A 16,406-nucleotide genomic window follows, 5' to 3' on the forward strand; every position below is an offset into this window, starting at 1 on the left:
GGGTGGGAGGTTTGTGTGATTTTACACGATAGTGTCTCTATCAGACGGGATCCCGGTATAGAAAAGCTGGTGGTTTGCGCACAGAATGATGGATGTCTCTTTTGACAAGTATGAAGGCAGATTTTGTTGTAACATAATGGATAATATTCGTGTGTATGTACGTGACTGTTTGAAATCCCCTTGTCATGCTTGTGCTGCTGTATGCAGAACGGCTCGCTGTAGTGTACAGGAAAGCAAGTTAAATGCAATCACAATAATGTTCAAGCTGAGAATTATTGACCCTCAAAGTATAGTGATATAATTCTAGAAACATTTCTGCATGGAAAGATTGCCAATCCCTTACCTAGTGATGCACTTAACGTGCAGTCGATTGGATACTCTTCAAAATCTTACTGAGAAAACAATTACGACGAGCTAAAATTGAGTCTGTGTTTGATTATTTAGCTCTGGGCGAGTGGTGCGCTGTAGAGCAGTAATACTGAAGCAGGGATTCCTAGGACTCGCTGTCATGAGTCAAAACCATTTCGCAAAGACATTGATGTGGGGATAGGTAGATTGTTAGAGGAGGGGAATGAGACTAATAACATCTTGGTTCAAAGGCAGTGAGGTGAAGAAGCTTGGCAGTATCCCACTGAGTCGCTGATAGCCAAGGCTGGCGTGATCTCATTCATGTCACAGCAACGCAAGTGAGCGAGAACTGGGGGGGGGGGGGGGGGGGGGACATTTCATGAAGCATTTTGTCCGACAACTTTGTCGGACAAAATTTGCTCTCAGCCAATCAGATGCAAGGATTTCAGAAGCTTGTAACAGTTTGTCAGAAAAATATCCGGCCAAAACGCTTCATGAAATGCCCCCCCCCCCCTGAACTCACTTGAACTGAAACCGCGTAGTAAGAGATAGCTTTTACCAAAAGTGAATGGGTTAGTCTCAAAAGTCATTGAAATCTATATGTTAACACTACATGTAAGTGATTAAAGTCGGAGTTATTCTGCCCCCGCGGTTAGATGAAGCTGAGTCATCGGAGATGCTTTTTAGATAAGGATGAGAGATCTTCCTGAGACCATTATTGAGAAGGACAGCTTATTAACATTGGGCGCTAATCGATTGTGAGATGGACCCAGCTGGTCTATGTCCTCCACCTCTTTGACACAGCGATTCATGGAACGAAGCAAATAGAGTTGAGAAGGAGTGATTTTTCTTTTTCATCTTAATGGGAGATCTATCATTTATTTCATATCTCGTCGCGCATTGATGAACAACTTGATCGTCTGTTTCAAATGGAAGTCTTTTACGTAAACGCTAAGCTGTTCGCTGCCACGGAACCGCCGATATTCTGGCATCATTGAAATGATTGATATGTGTTTCAAGATGTTTTGTAATCGCGTATGCCCGCCATTCATCTAAGCGTTCATGTACATTATACACACACATACATCCCAATCATAGAGATAAATCTCCTCTACAAATACCACACCCAAGTGAGGCCAGTCGTGGTCCCAAAATTAACCAAATGTTTCGAGACAAAAGGGGACAAGAGTGTCTATCATCAAGAATAACGAGTGCCCCCTTCACATTTTCAGCATCTAGGAAGGCAACAGTTTTGGTGAATAGCAAGTATAATGATTTAACAATTTATTTGTTCAATAATCTATTTCATTTCAATAGCCTTGTTTCATCACGGAAACGCCCAGTTACGTAGTTGCCTGTGATTTAGCTTGAGCAGAGTGAAGGTCGTATTCAATTATTCATAACAGCGAGAGTCGTCACCTCGTAATGATGGTAGTGATAGCAATAATAGTAGCTAAAATCACGATACAACAACAACAACAACAAGAATTAAGAATTCAATCGTGGTAGCAGTAGTCATCGTCGTCGTCGTCGTAGTAGTAGTAGTAGTAGTAGTAGTAGTAGCTATAATGATATATACTTTTTATTCTAGCCTCCATATCGCAAGTACATCTGGACAGGGCCCTGACATTTTCATTCTCCCATGCAACATAGCGAGGCACCCATTTTCACACTTTGGCAAAGACGGACATTGATACGTATTTTTTCTGTGTTGCGAGTTTGATTTTCTGAGTGGCCCACATTTCTACAAGCTTGTCTTTCACGTAGGCCTGTCTTTTTCAATAACACAATTATTTTGAACATTAGTTTCGCATGTATATGTATATATCGAGTATTGTTGTATACATTGCATTTTTTCCCCTTGAATTTGTATCAACAAAAATGTGATATTGGAAATGAAATCTCATTTGTATTGAAAAATTGAATATATCACCGAGTTGGTTTCTTATTCAGGATCTTGGTCTTCCATACCTTAACATGTTTGTTAAAGAGTTTTTGACATGACTTACCCATTACATTAAAGCCTGTATGACTGTTGATTTCTTCGCTGTCATCCTCGTAGGAGGCATGTCCATTTCGTATGTTCAAAGTTGAAATGTCAACAATCATTTTCATGTTTGACGTACATAATAACTTGTAATTTATGATTATGATGCGATCATAGAATTATTATCATCGACGTGTTAATGTGCGGACAATACATGATTTCCTCAGTGTTTCGTGAAATGTAGCTTAAAGGACAAGTCCACCTTCATATACATGTGGATTGAGTGAATGCATCAATATTAGTAGAACACATCAGTGAAAGTTTGGGGAAAATAGGACAATCCGTTCAAAAATTATGAATTTTTAAAGGAGCTGCGTATAGTCACTGCTGGATGAGAAGACTACTACAGTGTATGATGTCATATGCATACAACCATATAAAGAAAATAAAAAGAGAATTTCACTAAACTACTTTTTGAATAAAGTGCACATTTCTTCGACTTGCTACTGACATATGTTAAGGGTAATATCATTTCCCCTGCCTTCTGAAAGAGAGAAGTCAAGTGTTCTTTTGTTATGCGAGAAAAGTGAAAATATGTTGAATTTCTTTATTCTTTCTTTATATCGTTGTACTCATGTGACATCACAAGCTATAGTAGTCTTCTCATCCAGCCTTGAGTGAGCAGAAACTTCAAAAATGCATAACTTTTGAACGGATTGTCCGATTTTCCTCAAACTCTCAATGATGTGTTCTACTAATATTGCTGCATTCACTCAACCCACATCTCTATGAAGGTAAACTTGTCCTTTAAGATAAAAAAAAGAATCTATGTATCTATATGTAATTTTCATCACATTTTGGTTGGACATGTGTATCATTCTACTCCGTTGACTTAGTTTTTATTTATTTTTCCTGTGGTCCAGCTTCCCGTCAAGATGAAGCTGTCCACAGGGTGGCCGATTGGAGGCGCACTGTTCCTCACTCTTCTCAGCGTTCACGTCACCTGCTACCTGCAACTCGACATTAGTCAACTACAACGCGTTGTCGACGGTACGAGGGGACTTTTAGGACGAATGGCATGCGAGGATTCCTATTCATTCTCGTGCTTACTCTATAATATTGAAGGCAAGTATGAGACTCCAACGTTTATGTCCCCATCCCGAATGTTGCCCAATGTATTTTGATTGCAGGTACTCCGTCCTTCTTTACTCCCTACATCCTTTTAACATAATATACACGACATTAGAAAACCCTTTTGGTGGATTTGCAGGGTGCTTTGCCGGAGTAAATTCAAATAATAATGATAAAAATAATGATAGCTAGTTTTTACATAGCGCATTTCAGACTTGTCAAGTATCCCAGTGCGCTCTACAGACGATTATTACCCCGGTGACCGGATACATTATTTCCATCCAGCACTGACAGTGCTCACACTCTCCACTCTTTGGGGAGCATTCCAGCCAGTCACAGCCATTTTACAGGCACGCACATGCGCTAGTCAGAAGCTTTTCGAGAATATCCCAACCGACTGGGCGCTCTGCAAATTCTTCCTGGTCCTCCACAAAAGTTTATGTACAATGGTTAACCAAATGTATAGAACAAATATTAATGATATAGCATCTTTCTAAGTGTATATGCTTGTGAGAGTAAGTAGTGATAGAAATCTTTTGGATTAAGATGATTGCTTCATTACATATTGTTTACTTACAAGGGAAAATATATTGTTATTTTTTTGGCCTGAAATAGCCAATCTGCTTCGGCATGATTGCATGCATTGTACGAGAAATGTATATCTACATTGATAACCTCTCAATAATGCATGATTTAGAGCAGTAAAGACATCAGATAACTATTTACACAATACATGAAGATCTGTATATTATGATAAAATGGGAAAGGAGACCAAAAATATTTTCCATCTTGACGACGAGAACTCACAGATATGATGCATTTTCACGTTGTTTGGTTTTTTTTTTTTTATCGCAAGATCTAATGATGCTTAATTGCCGCGGTAAAACTCGTACTGTAATCATGAATGTTCGGAAGTAGAACCAAAAGGGTTCAAAAGGCGGTGAGATCAAAAAGGTATCCACATATGCTTCGCGAGTTCTGATGGACTCTTATCGAGGCTTGATTCTCCTTCAGTAATGCGTTTGTTTATCTCTCCTAGTGATCATTTCTCTCTGTTTGCCATTTCAGGGATCGTGGAGAACAAGGCAGTCATAAGCGACTGGTTTGATGCCTTAAATTTCACGATGGCGGAGACATCACACTTTGCATCCTTGTCGTCATGGAATTATCTTACAAACATTACGAAATATAACACTGAGGTCAGTTGCATAACTAGTAATCTTCCCCTAATTTGTCTGTGTGTATGGGTTCTGTGTTGTTTTGTTTTGCCTTTTTTGGGGTGTGTGTGTGTGCGTGTGCGCTCGTAAGGTTCTTCTTCTTTTCTTTTCTTTTTTATGTGTACATAACGTAGTGCAGCAAGGGACTCTGCAAAGATATTATATAATAAGATTGATAGTCATACACACACATTCACAAAACAGTTTAGTTTACCAAATGTAAATATACGTTATCAATACGTAGGCATACGTTCAAGACGTTTATAACACGTACAAGTAAAAATTTGTGTGAAGATTAAGAGACCTTCATATCTACACGTGATAACAGGAGCATGGGAATCGTGATAAAACTAAACGTGTTTGGCATTCTAGTGCTCCAGTGATCAAAACAGTCACCTTTATATTAAATTGCAGACTCCTGATTATTTTCTTTTCCTTCTTAAACTGGAAATTCGTGTATTGTCGACTTCTTTGATATTAAAGTATTTGTTCTAATACTTTAAGATTAGCGTGGTTATTATACTGTGGATTTATCACGTAGATTTTTTGTTCAAAATACATGTACCATCAATTCATGTATGGTTGTCGTGGAAAATGCATCAATAAGATTAAACTTAACTGAAATGGGCATGGAAATATACTCATTTTTGCTTTTACCAGAAATTGTAATTTACATCAAGGCCCACAACTATCAATACCACACCTGAGGCGTCTAGTAATACAACGGTGGACTTTAAACTCAACTCGGAAATAACGATTTACCTTTCATGCCTACCTTATCAGTGGTTCATGAACATCCACATACAATTTGTATAGCATTCATCTTTGACAGGTATTACAAAAATGGAGTAGTGTAATTGTGCAATGGCGGTATACAATGCTTTTCGAAGATGAATATGAAAATCAAGGGATATGGTGTGCCGCGTCTTCTCCTCGTAGAGCCCAAGACATGGGCAGTAAGGTGCGGGTAAGAGATGGGGCACGCCTAGTTCAAGGTGGGTGTAATCCACGTCATGAATAAATGTTTCATAATTTGATGAAATCCTGCGCAGGATAACAAAATGAATTACGACTGACATAATATCATAGCCGTGTGGAGAGGAAGTGTGTACCATATTTCAGTCTTCCGCACATGTAATTCGAGATCATATTTCTACTCGGAAGACGCTACGTGTATTTCTATACTATGCACCCCCCCCCCCCCTCCAAAAAAAAAAGGTCTTAAAGATTTTGAGTGTTGATAGCGTGATAAAGATAATTTGCGGAGTGAATCACAACGTAATAAAGCATGATATTATAACGTTACTTATGCAAAGTTAAGGAATATTATTCCTTGCCTTTCAATAAAATGCCTTTAACTTTTTCCATGAATGTCAAAAATAATCACTGTTTCTGAATGATTTTCGTCTCCTCTTCGTCTCTTCCTTTCAGTTTTTATCAAACGTTTCGATGATATCGGGTAACTATGGACTCGAAATGAAAGATGAAGCCAAGCGGATAGTCAAAGATGACCTCACCTACGAACAAAGGAGGATGCTGAAATTTGCTCTACGAGGTGGCGAGATAAGAGATCCCGACAAGAGAAGGTACATCCCTAGATTCATACCATTTTGTTGGCCAGTAGAACCATGTAAAGATTTTGTGTCCTATTTGTTTCGTTGTTTTCTTTTTTTTCTACCTATATCCGTAGTATTATTGTAGTTCCTCAAGTATAACTACTGTGAATATTAAAGATAACACTATAGCTTTCTTTTATGCGCAAATTTTCGAGGTTCTTGATATCTTTTTTTTCATTTCTAAAAGATCCTCTGTAATTATTATTACTCAGTAATCACTATTATTTACATTTGCTATAGTTGGGTTGTTCATTGCTAATTGTTAATCTTCTTCATTAAGTCATGATAGCATCATATTGAGGTCATCATTGTCTGTCTGATCTGATGATGATGGTGATGACGACGATGATGATGAACAGCGTCATTTTTCTCTCGAACATTCAAGGGCGCCCCGTTCCCATATGTTCCACCTTCAAATTAAACAAGCTGGCTTTCTTCTCTTTCTTCTTCTTCTTCTTCTTCTTCTTCTTCTTCTTCTTCTTCTAGTCACACTGCTTCCTGCAACCCTAAGATTACATGTATATTTGCATTTTACTGCGTGTGCGCGTGTGTGTGCATGTGTGTGTGTTCTCATCTGTGTCCGTGTGTGTGTAAACTAGCAAGGACACCTGTGTGTACTAGAGTGTTTGGAAGAAGAGTGCATATTTACATGATGCAAGTTATAGATTCAAACCTCCTGCATACGTAAGCCTCATCATACTGGTATTTCTTCATACACCTTTATTACCTCAACACCACTGTGTACTGACCATTTTGTCCACTTGCATTTATATTGAATAAGAGTATTCATTTTTATTTCTTTTGTAATTTTCCATTGTTACTTCTTCTGTTTTTATTTCTATTTGAGAAATATGAAAATAGATTGTGGTAGATTTGTTGGGCATGTACTTTGCGCGCGGGAGGGGGGGGGGTGGCAAATCAGTGGGCTTGGACAGTGATCAAGTCTTTTCGCAATGTGTACTCCAAGTTTGATAGTACGGGTGTAACACAATGGCTTATTACTGGGGTTTTACCACACAGACTTCTGCAGAAGACCTCCAATAAGATGCAGACAATATACAGCGTGGGGAAGGTGTGCCCGCCATCACAAAGCGCGGGAAAGACGGACGGTTGCCTGTCCCTGGAGCCGGAGCTGGAGGACGTGATGGCGCGAAGTCGGGATTACAACAAATTGCTCGAGGCTTGGAAGGGATGGCGGGACGCTGTGGGGCCGAAGATTGGTCGCCTGTACCCCGTGTACGTGGGGCTCAAAAACGAGGCAGCAAAAAATGGAGGTATGATCCACCTAGTTAGACTACTACCTTATACAGTACTTGATATGTCAGTGTATGTTGTATAGCAATCACGTTTACTTCATTTTTATTTCAAATCATCCGTTTGAATATAGATTTTGTAAAGAACGTTCAACTACTATTGCATATAAGGCGTACTTTCAAGTTCTCCTTTCCACTTTTCAAAGTGTACAGTTTCATTGATACAATTCTTGATTGAAAAAGGATATAAAACGGGAAAATATTTTGAAAACAAACCACCAAGATGCTTTAGAATAATACATCTATTAGATAAAAACACAAAATCACGAAAATGGTAACGTTAATACAGAGATAACTGTGATCTCGCAAGACCATTGCTGATCAGAATGTCCTATTCGAAATGCAATTTTTGCCAACTCATATTCCTTGGTTCTTGACAGGTTACGATTCCTACACTGACGTTCTCCTGGAACTCTACGAGGATCCCGAGTTTGAGACGAAGGTTGACGCACTCTGGCGGGACATAAAACCCATGTATCTTCAGCTTCACGCCTATGTGAGACGCAAACTATCTCAACAGTACGGTGTGGATAAAGTCGACCCAACCAAACCTATCCCTGCTCATTTACTAGGCAAGGAAACCTTACAAGCTGACTTGATATGTTTTCATGGACTTGCCTTGCTTTAAAGCCATTTTGACTTAATGTGATTACAATAATATTTCAACGTGTGCTATTCCATGTGACTGTCCACACTGTCCGTGTTCATTTTTTCTTTTCCCTGTGATGTTTGTTTTCCAGCATTCCTCCAATTGACCTTATCCGTACTGGGAAAAATAAAGATAATCCTGTCCTTGTATTCTCTCCTCATTGCGTTGTCTCCAACACGCAGTCATCAATGCGGTTATTGTGATATTGTTACTCAATTCCATTTCTACACTATGCCACGATGAAAAATATGAAACTGTAATTTATGAAAATATGGTCTTAACAAAAATGTCTGTAATGATAATAAAGATAATTATGATAACCGTCATTATTAGTACAGTATATTACCGTGTATATCGATATTATATCGTGTTTTCTCTCGCTGTACGTCATCATAATCATTCATCTTGCCATTAGATCACAGGGTACTCGTGAAAAATAAAATCATTTGAAATATCTTCAAGACATGGAATTTTTTTCACATACCACCTGATAAACAATGGTATACTTGGTTCCTGCGGGCAACGTGACTTCATTTCTTCGCACAAAGACAATGATCTTGAGGGTACTTTCTCTTTGCGTTATTTAACATACGACTGCCATTTTTAATCCGACATGGCGACAGGAAATATGTGGGCCCAGCAGTGGAACAACATCTACGACATCGTAGAGCCGTACCCAGGTAAGGGCACGATCGACGTCACAGCCACCATGAAGCAGCAAAAGTGGACCGTACAGACGATGTTCCAGGTAGCCAACAGGTAAGGTCACGTGGACGACAAAAAAATCCAAGCATGACCTTTACAAGCCCATCATGAGAAAGGTTAATTTACGATGTTGTTTACCATCCCTTCTCGTGCAGCAACCGTGTATTGTGTTCAGAACACACGCATTATACTGCTCTTTACATACAACTATAATCTTTTTGGAGTTGAACGTCAGTCAAACATCAAGTTTACAACTAATTTTCTTTGACGTTTCATGAAAATGATTAACAATATTATCAGCACAACCGTCTAGAGAATGACAACCATCACTATTGAAAAACAAACTCCAAGGCGTCTCTATAGCCTGACAAATTGTTTGGGTTTGTTAATATATTTTATAAATCAGAGAAATTGCTCTTGGTTTGACAGAAATTTACTATGTTGTAAGAGGTACGTTCATTATGTACTACACATAATCGACCATGATCATGGCGTTGTTGATTAGCTAAAACCGTAAAATCTTAGGTGGATAGATTGAATAGCTTTGATGAATAGCGTATGACGGACACGTGGGACCACTATATAGCATGTAGATAAGACTCTTGACTGGCAATCGGAAGTCTCAATTTCGAATCCTCTCAAGTGCTTACGTCCTTGGACAAGATGCTTTCACCTACCATATCCATTTCTACCCTGGTGTAGAAGTGGGTCACATGCAACGCTGAGGTTATAAAAATGGCAGGGCCCTCTAGTAGAGCAGTGACAACACTGAAGAGACTACCTTGGATAAAGAAAATCATAATTATTACTAGATAGGGGAATTATTGCTTTGGCCACGGTATTGATATCATTGTGTTATAAATGACATAAATGAAAATTATCTGCTCCGGATGGACAGGTTCTTCACCTCCCTAGGCCTGGATCCAATGCCTGACACATTCTGGACTCGGTCCATGCTGGAGAAGCCCACAGACAGGGAAGTAGTCTGCCATGGATCAGCCCACGACTTTGCTGAAAACAGAGACGTAAGGTAAAAAGGAAAATGTCCTTTCCCCGCTCCTACATATTTTTTTTCTTTTTCTTTGCATCTCACCAGGAGAACAGTTTTAAAAACCTCCTAATTTAAGAAATATCATACATCTCCTGTTATTGCCGAGTTAACGTTTGTTCACTGTCGCATATATACAGTGATGATATGGATATCTTAGTCGTTGCTTGTACATTAACTTTGGTCTCGCTCCATTCCTCCACAACTGATGTTGAAACTGATGGACAAATTGCCCTTTATCGAAGCCTACCTAGTAATCAGGAGATCCTTGGTTAGGGTTCAACCCAAGTGTATATGCCCATGATTTTTCTTAGTTTGACTACTGCCTGGAAACTGAATAATCGGTGTCTATTTACGTCGATGAAGGAAAATTTGTCAATCAGTAGCAATGAAAACGACAATGATGGTATTATTGTCGCTTTCTTTCGTGTGGATATTCTGTTCTTGATTAGAATCGTTATCCCTTTCTCTTTGTAAAGAATCAAGATGTGTACCGAGGTCAACATGGAAGATCTCAATACAGTTCACCATGAGATGGGCCACTGCGAGTATTACCTCCAGTACAGCAAACAACCGATGATACTACGGGGCGGGGCAAATCCGGGCTTCCATGAGGCTGTGGGGGACACTATAGCCCTCTCGGTGGTGACACCAGATTACCTCCATACTATCGAACTCCTCGAGAGCAAAGAGATCGACCGAGGTAAGTTCGTTCAAGGAGGTACTAGGCGAGTAGACCTACCTCCTTGGTCCGTCTGTGGTTATAGGTTTGTATCAGGGAGCTTTAGATTTGCGACGCGGACGTTTTAGACGACGATTGCGTTGGACGCAATTCTCCTCTCTCCCTGCGTCGTATTGAAAAGTAGCTTTAGATTACCGAGTAGGACGCAACCTATAAAAATAAAATGGCGCCCCATATGATCAGTGCATCTAGTAGCTCTCTGCGTTGGGAATCGAGCGGACGCAGAAATGCAAGAACGCGTAGTGAAAACTCAGACGACACGAGCTATAGATATTATATCGAGTGTGATAAGCGATGATGCGCATGCTCAGAACATTTTTTCTTTCCTCTGAACGTCCGCGTCACGGAAATCTAAAGCTCCCTGTTATCAAGGAGAAACTTCAAAGCCCACAGGTTATTGAAATCATTGATACCAGTATTTTCACGTAGTTCCTTTGTGACTGTTACTGAATATTGGTGAAGAAAGTGAAGAAAAGGAAAAGGAAAAGAGGGGACTTGAATTACAATTATGGGTTTGCTTTGTCTCTTTCGGAAATGCATATTTCTACCAAGATCATGTGACAAACCTAGTACCGAATAAAAATTCAAAATGTTTAACTGTCTTCAGACATAATATACTGAAATTTACCGCACAGTTTTCACTTTGAGGATTTAATAAAGTTGTAAAACACATAACAAATGTTTTGAATTTTTCTTGTCATTTTTGTGGAAAATTCTAGAAAAAGCACAAAATCTCAAAAGTGGCATTTTTGCTGATATTCTTGTTTTAAATTTCAGCACAAGAGATCAACTACTTGATGCAGGTGGCGCTAAACAAGATCGCCTTCCTTCCGTTCGGCTTGTTGATAGACAAATGGAGGTGGGAGGTATTCCGTGGCCGGATCACTCCAGCACAGTACAACCAGCGATGGTGGCAGCTAAGGTGAGCAGGAGCAGTGTCCAAAGGAGAAAAGAGAGAAAGTGGGTTTCCATCTTCCACCCATGTCAACACATTTATTTTGTACCTGAATGTTTAAATGAATGAAATTTCTTTGTGGAAAAAAAATCACCTCCCCCCCCCCCCAAAAAAAAAAAACACGAAAAAAACTCCGAAAGAATACGATCCAGGGGGAAAAGAGAAAAAAAGAACTAACATGAAGCAAAAAAAAAGCATGTTCAAACATTTTCGCATGTCTGTGTGTTTGGCTATGTGTTTCGTTGTCTGAAACATATATATATATTCAATGCTGATGTAAGTATCGATTTTTTTCCTCACCTCCCCTCCCCCCCCCCCCCCCCCTTCAGGAGGGAGTACCAAGGCCTAGTACCACCAGTGGAGAGAAGCAGCTCTGATTTCGATCCCGGAGCAAAGTACCACGTACCATCGGGAACGCCTTATATAAGGTGAAAAAGACACAAGTCATGATATCATAACATCCACTCTGTCAGTCAAACGCTTGCAGTGAGACTGTGAACGTGTCACTGAAATTGTGAAAATGCAAGAAATTGCAGAATTTCCAATTTAACGTGTCTTCGCTTCTATGATGTAATTTGTCTCCCCTTTTTGCTCTAAACGTTTCTGCTACTCTTACTATATAGCACTGTAAATCAACTCTTACCCACAACCTCCACCTCCCTGAAAACGTTGCGCGGCCTCGTGCGAGAGAAGAGAAAAGTAAGAGACAAAAAAAACGCATTAATGTTTACCATTGCCAAAAAAAAATCAGATATGACTGAAGGACAGCGCTGTTTCCCACAGATGAAAAGATGAAGCCATACTGGTGGAGGCAAGAAAAACAGGTCTGTCACCGACGATAATCACAAATGTTTGTCAAACGTGAACACCTGTCTGAGCTCATGGATATCAACTTGAAACGACTCATGGCAAAGACCATAAGATGTTACGAGGAGTTTCTCAGACACACTTTCCTGCGCTGTTACCTTTGTTTTGTCCATTTTACCAAAATGATCCCTATGTTGCATCGGCATTTGAACTGAGAGTAACTTAGTTAATCCACGTAATTGTAGAGATTATGGTATCCTCTAATATAGAATACTTGTAGACGCAGAAAAAGAAATGTGAACAACTATTAAAGAAAGCGCGAAGGGATGTAGGACTGAGACAGTGTTAGATGTTAGAATGCGTAACAGTGAATAAATCATAGAACTCAATACAAAGCAAATGAGAGAAAGGACTGGATAGGGAAAATCTCTTATCTGTCCTCTTTAATTCTCCCGACAGATACTTTGTGAGTTTTCTCATTCAGTTCCAGTTCCAAGAATCTCTTTGCGCTGCAGCTCGAACTGAGGGTCCTCTTCACCTCTGCAATATCTACAATTCGAAGGAGGCGGGAGCTAAATTCAAGTAAGTTGCCAGCCGAATTATAACAGTTGATAACACTACTGTGTCTACTAGCGGATAATGAGGTACATTCAGGTATACGTTAGTTCAAATTCTTCATTGCTTCTTGATTAAAATGGGTTCAAGGGGAATGATCTACGGAATGAACGCATTAAAAGACACCACATATTGCGCTCGAACACTCATGTGACATCGCACATCAATGCGTTGGTGATGTTGCAAACGCCCGCAGGCAAATAAACACAGTGGGACATGGGGGGGGGGGGGGGGAGTGGAGGTAATGCCCCCTATACATGCACGCATTATTTTCAAGCATTTCCGTACACTGTGAATATTTTGCAAACTTATGGATTTCGTTTATTGAGTGTTATAATGTAATTATGCATTCAACTTCTGAAATATATGTATTACATATTATATATATATATATATATATATAAAGAAAATGGGTTGAAAACCCATTTTCTTTGCTCAAAGTTCTTTCTCTCTCTCTCTCTCTCTCTCTCTCTCTCTCTCTATATATATATATATATATATATATATATATATATATATATAGTGAGAACTTTGAGCAAAGAAAATGGGTTTTGCTCAAAGTTCTCACTATTTATTATCATTTGTTTCTGGTCAGTTTTCCCTTCTCTTGTTTCAAAATATATTACAAAAAGCTGCATCGCTTCGGCGATCCCTCGCATTTATTCCAAAGTTGAGTTACATCCTTTGGGTTTATGTCAGGTTAATGTGTGTGTGTGTGGCACACACACACACATTACAGCTTCTGACCACGAGAGAGTTAAAGGTTTGGGACGAACACCGATCTAGGGCTTTCAATAGCTCAGTTGGTAGAGCACCGGTCTAGTAATCCGGAGGTCTCGGGTTCGAATCCCGATGAAAACCCATTTTCTTTGCTCAAAGTTCTCACGATTTATTATTATTTGTTTCTGGTCAGTTTTCCCTTCTCTTGTTTCAAAAAAAAAAATATATATATATATATATATATATGTATATATATGTATATATATATAGACAGAAGTATTGGAACAAGTTCACTCGGTTGACAGCAGGTTCATCCGTATTTTATTGCTACTCGGAGTTTCATGTCACCTCCATGAGGGGCAATCATCAGGCAATGATTGCCTGATGATTGCCCCTCATGGAGGTGACATGAAACTCCGAGTAGCAATAAAATACGGATGAACCTGCTGTCAACCGAGTGAACTTGTTCCAATACTTCTGTCTAAAGCTCTTCCTTTGAGAATATCGAGCACTCTTCATAGAAGGATAGAATCACCAAGTGTGTGTGTGTATATATATATATATATATATATCGAGAGAGAGAGAGAGAGAGAGAGATGTATGTTTCTGTTGGAAGTGGAAAAATGAATGAATGAATATAGAAAAATCAAATATTTAATTCTAATAATTCGTATCAATACTGTGTGTAGTGAATTGAATATAAATAAGACAGATTACACAGGGTGCTATATCCACCAGATGATAACTTCGGAACAGTCCGAACACACGAGGAGAAGCCGAGGCGTGCTTTGAGAGTGGGTTTTGTGTGTGTGTGTGTGTGTGTGTGTGTGTGTGTGCGTGTGTGTGTGTGTGTGTGTGTGTGTTTCAGGTGAGGAAAGTCTCAAACTTTGCGAATTCAAATGCGCTACTACTCTTTGTACTGGCAGAGCAGCAATTTCATTTTCAGATATCAGTTGGAAATCCAACGATCTAAATCCAGCGTCAGCCATTTTCGCATAATTCCAAGCGTTCCTTCACCCGTTCCAAGTTAACCTATCCGCACGTACTAACAATCGCAATGCATTCATAATACATACGCACTGCCGCGCACTGCAGCTGAAAGCAGGCGATGTTAGCACTGGTCATTAGTATACCAACACCCATTGCAAAATCATATTGGCCTTAAAGCAAAGTGAAAGATTGTGTGAGCTCTCAGCCAATCATGCAAATGATGCACAGTGCATGGATCGGTGAGAATTGGATGAGCGAGTTTAACTTTGGAACTGTTTAACCCACCATCTTAGCGAGTGGGTTTAGTCTGTTCCAAAGTTAAACAAGAGCATCCAATTCTTACTGATCCACGACATAGGCATGATAATCGTGTTAGAAAATAAATTATTCATGAAATACAACCATTTTCCCACCATGCGTCCGGTACACCTATTACACTATACAAGACTTGAGCCATGCGTTCGGATTTTACCGGACGCATGGCTCAGTGTGGATCAGTAAAAAAATCAATGCATGACAACTAACCAATCAGATTGCAGAGATTCTAAAGCCCATTTTATAATTTATTAGGATCCATCACCATTTTATGATTCCCTCTATCACCGAACTTCTCCCTAAACGTTGTTGTGCCAAACTCAGGTCGATGCTGGAGATGGGCATGAGCAAACCGTGGCCCGAGGCGATGAAGAAGTTGACCGGGAAGGCGTTCATGGACACGGGCGCCATCAAAAGCTACTTCCGTCTTCTCATGGATTGGCTGGAGGCGGAAAACGACGGTCACGTGATCGGCTGGGACGATGAACTCCGAATCTTCAAGCGTAATGGCATTTAAACAGCTTTGAAAGATGCCCCGTATTTAAAGTTTTTATGACATACAAATGCGTGTTGATTTGTGTCGATTCGTGATACCCTCAACATAACTTTTGCGATGAAACAGATATCTAGAAACATTCCATATATTTCTAAATAATCTTTCTTCTATTTTTCTTCAGATAACTTGGATACGCCCACACACAAAAAAACCACACCAAACAAACAAACAAAAACAAACCTTCCAAACCAAGATTCTGGTTGTGACCTTATCTCTCAGTCATTGCTAAAGAACTGATATGTTTAACAAAAGACATTGGAATGCACCTTCCCCTCGACTCAACATATTTAACTTCCATGTTTCTGTGATATTAATGTGACTAACAAGAGACATGGCGAGGAGACATGCAAGTTATGCTCGGTCACGGGGAGGGTGCATTCATATGTCTTTTGTTAATCATATTAGTACTTTAGCAATGATTGACGGATGAGGTCACAACCAGAATCTTGGTTTGGAAGGGGTTTTTTTGTGGGCGTATCCAAGTAATCTGAAAAAATTAAAAAAAATTGTAAGTAAAAAAGACTATATGGAATGTTTCTAGATATTCGTTTCACTGCAAAAGTGATGTTGAGGGTATCATGAATCAACACAAATCAACATGCATTTGTATGTCATAAAACTTTTAAAATCGCGCTATAGCCGCTGTCACTGTTTACCAGCTGTGAAAAAAACAAAATGGTGCAATATCCCGT

The 16,406-nt window shown here is 39.5% G+C and overlaps 1 protein-coding gene and 1 non-coding gene across 4 annotated transcripts in view; both read left to right on the forward strand.

The window, feature by feature from the left end:
* Positions 1-16,169, forward strand: part of LOC139709317 (angiotensin-converting enzyme-like) — a 36,798-nt gene extending 20,629 nt beyond the window's left edge. For 2 of the 3 annotated variants that reach the window (XM_071621273.1, XM_071621272.1), the window contains exons 2-13: positions 3,259-3,460; positions 4,535-4,665; positions 6,115-6,269; positions 7,320-7,573; positions 7,993-8,184; positions 8,885-9,020; positions 9,865-9,996; positions 10,494-10,717; positions 11,534-11,678; positions 12,041-12,139; positions 12,978-13,100; positions 15,483-16,169. In XM_071621273.1, the coding sequence (XP_071477374.1) occupies positions 3,271-3,460; positions 4,535-4,665; positions 6,115-6,269; positions 7,320-7,573; positions 7,993-8,184; positions 8,885-9,020; positions 9,865-9,996; positions 10,494-10,717; positions 11,534-11,678; positions 12,041-12,139; positions 12,978-13,100; positions 15,483-15,675 (1,974 nt within the window). In that variant the 5' untranslated portion in view covers positions 3,259-3,270 and the 3' untranslated portion in view covers positions 15,676-16,169. The remainder of the gene's footprint in view (positions 1-3,258; positions 3,461-4,534; positions 4,666-6,114; positions 6,270-7,319; positions 7,574-7,992; positions 8,185-8,884; positions 9,021-9,864; positions 9,997-10,493; positions 10,718-11,533; positions 11,679-12,040; positions 12,140-12,977; positions 13,101-15,482) is intronic. The other variant, XM_071621274.1, reaches the window with a different exon arrangement.
* Positions 13,921-13,994, forward strand: Trnat-agu (transfer RNA threonine (anticodon AGU)). Its single transcript has one exon. It is a non-coding gene; the product is annotated as a tRNA-Thr (tRNA).
* Positions 16,170-16,406: the final 237 nt, after the last annotated feature.

This window comes from Diadema antillarum, unplaced genomic scaffold (genome assembly GCF_040938485.1).
Source record: "Diadema antillarum isolate AM-2024a unplaced genomic scaffold, OU_Dant_1.0 seq00001426_RagTag, whole genome shotgun sequence".
Lineage (NCBI taxonomy): Eukaryota > Metazoa > Echinodermata > Echinoidea > Diadematoida > Diadematidae > Diadema > Diadema antillarum.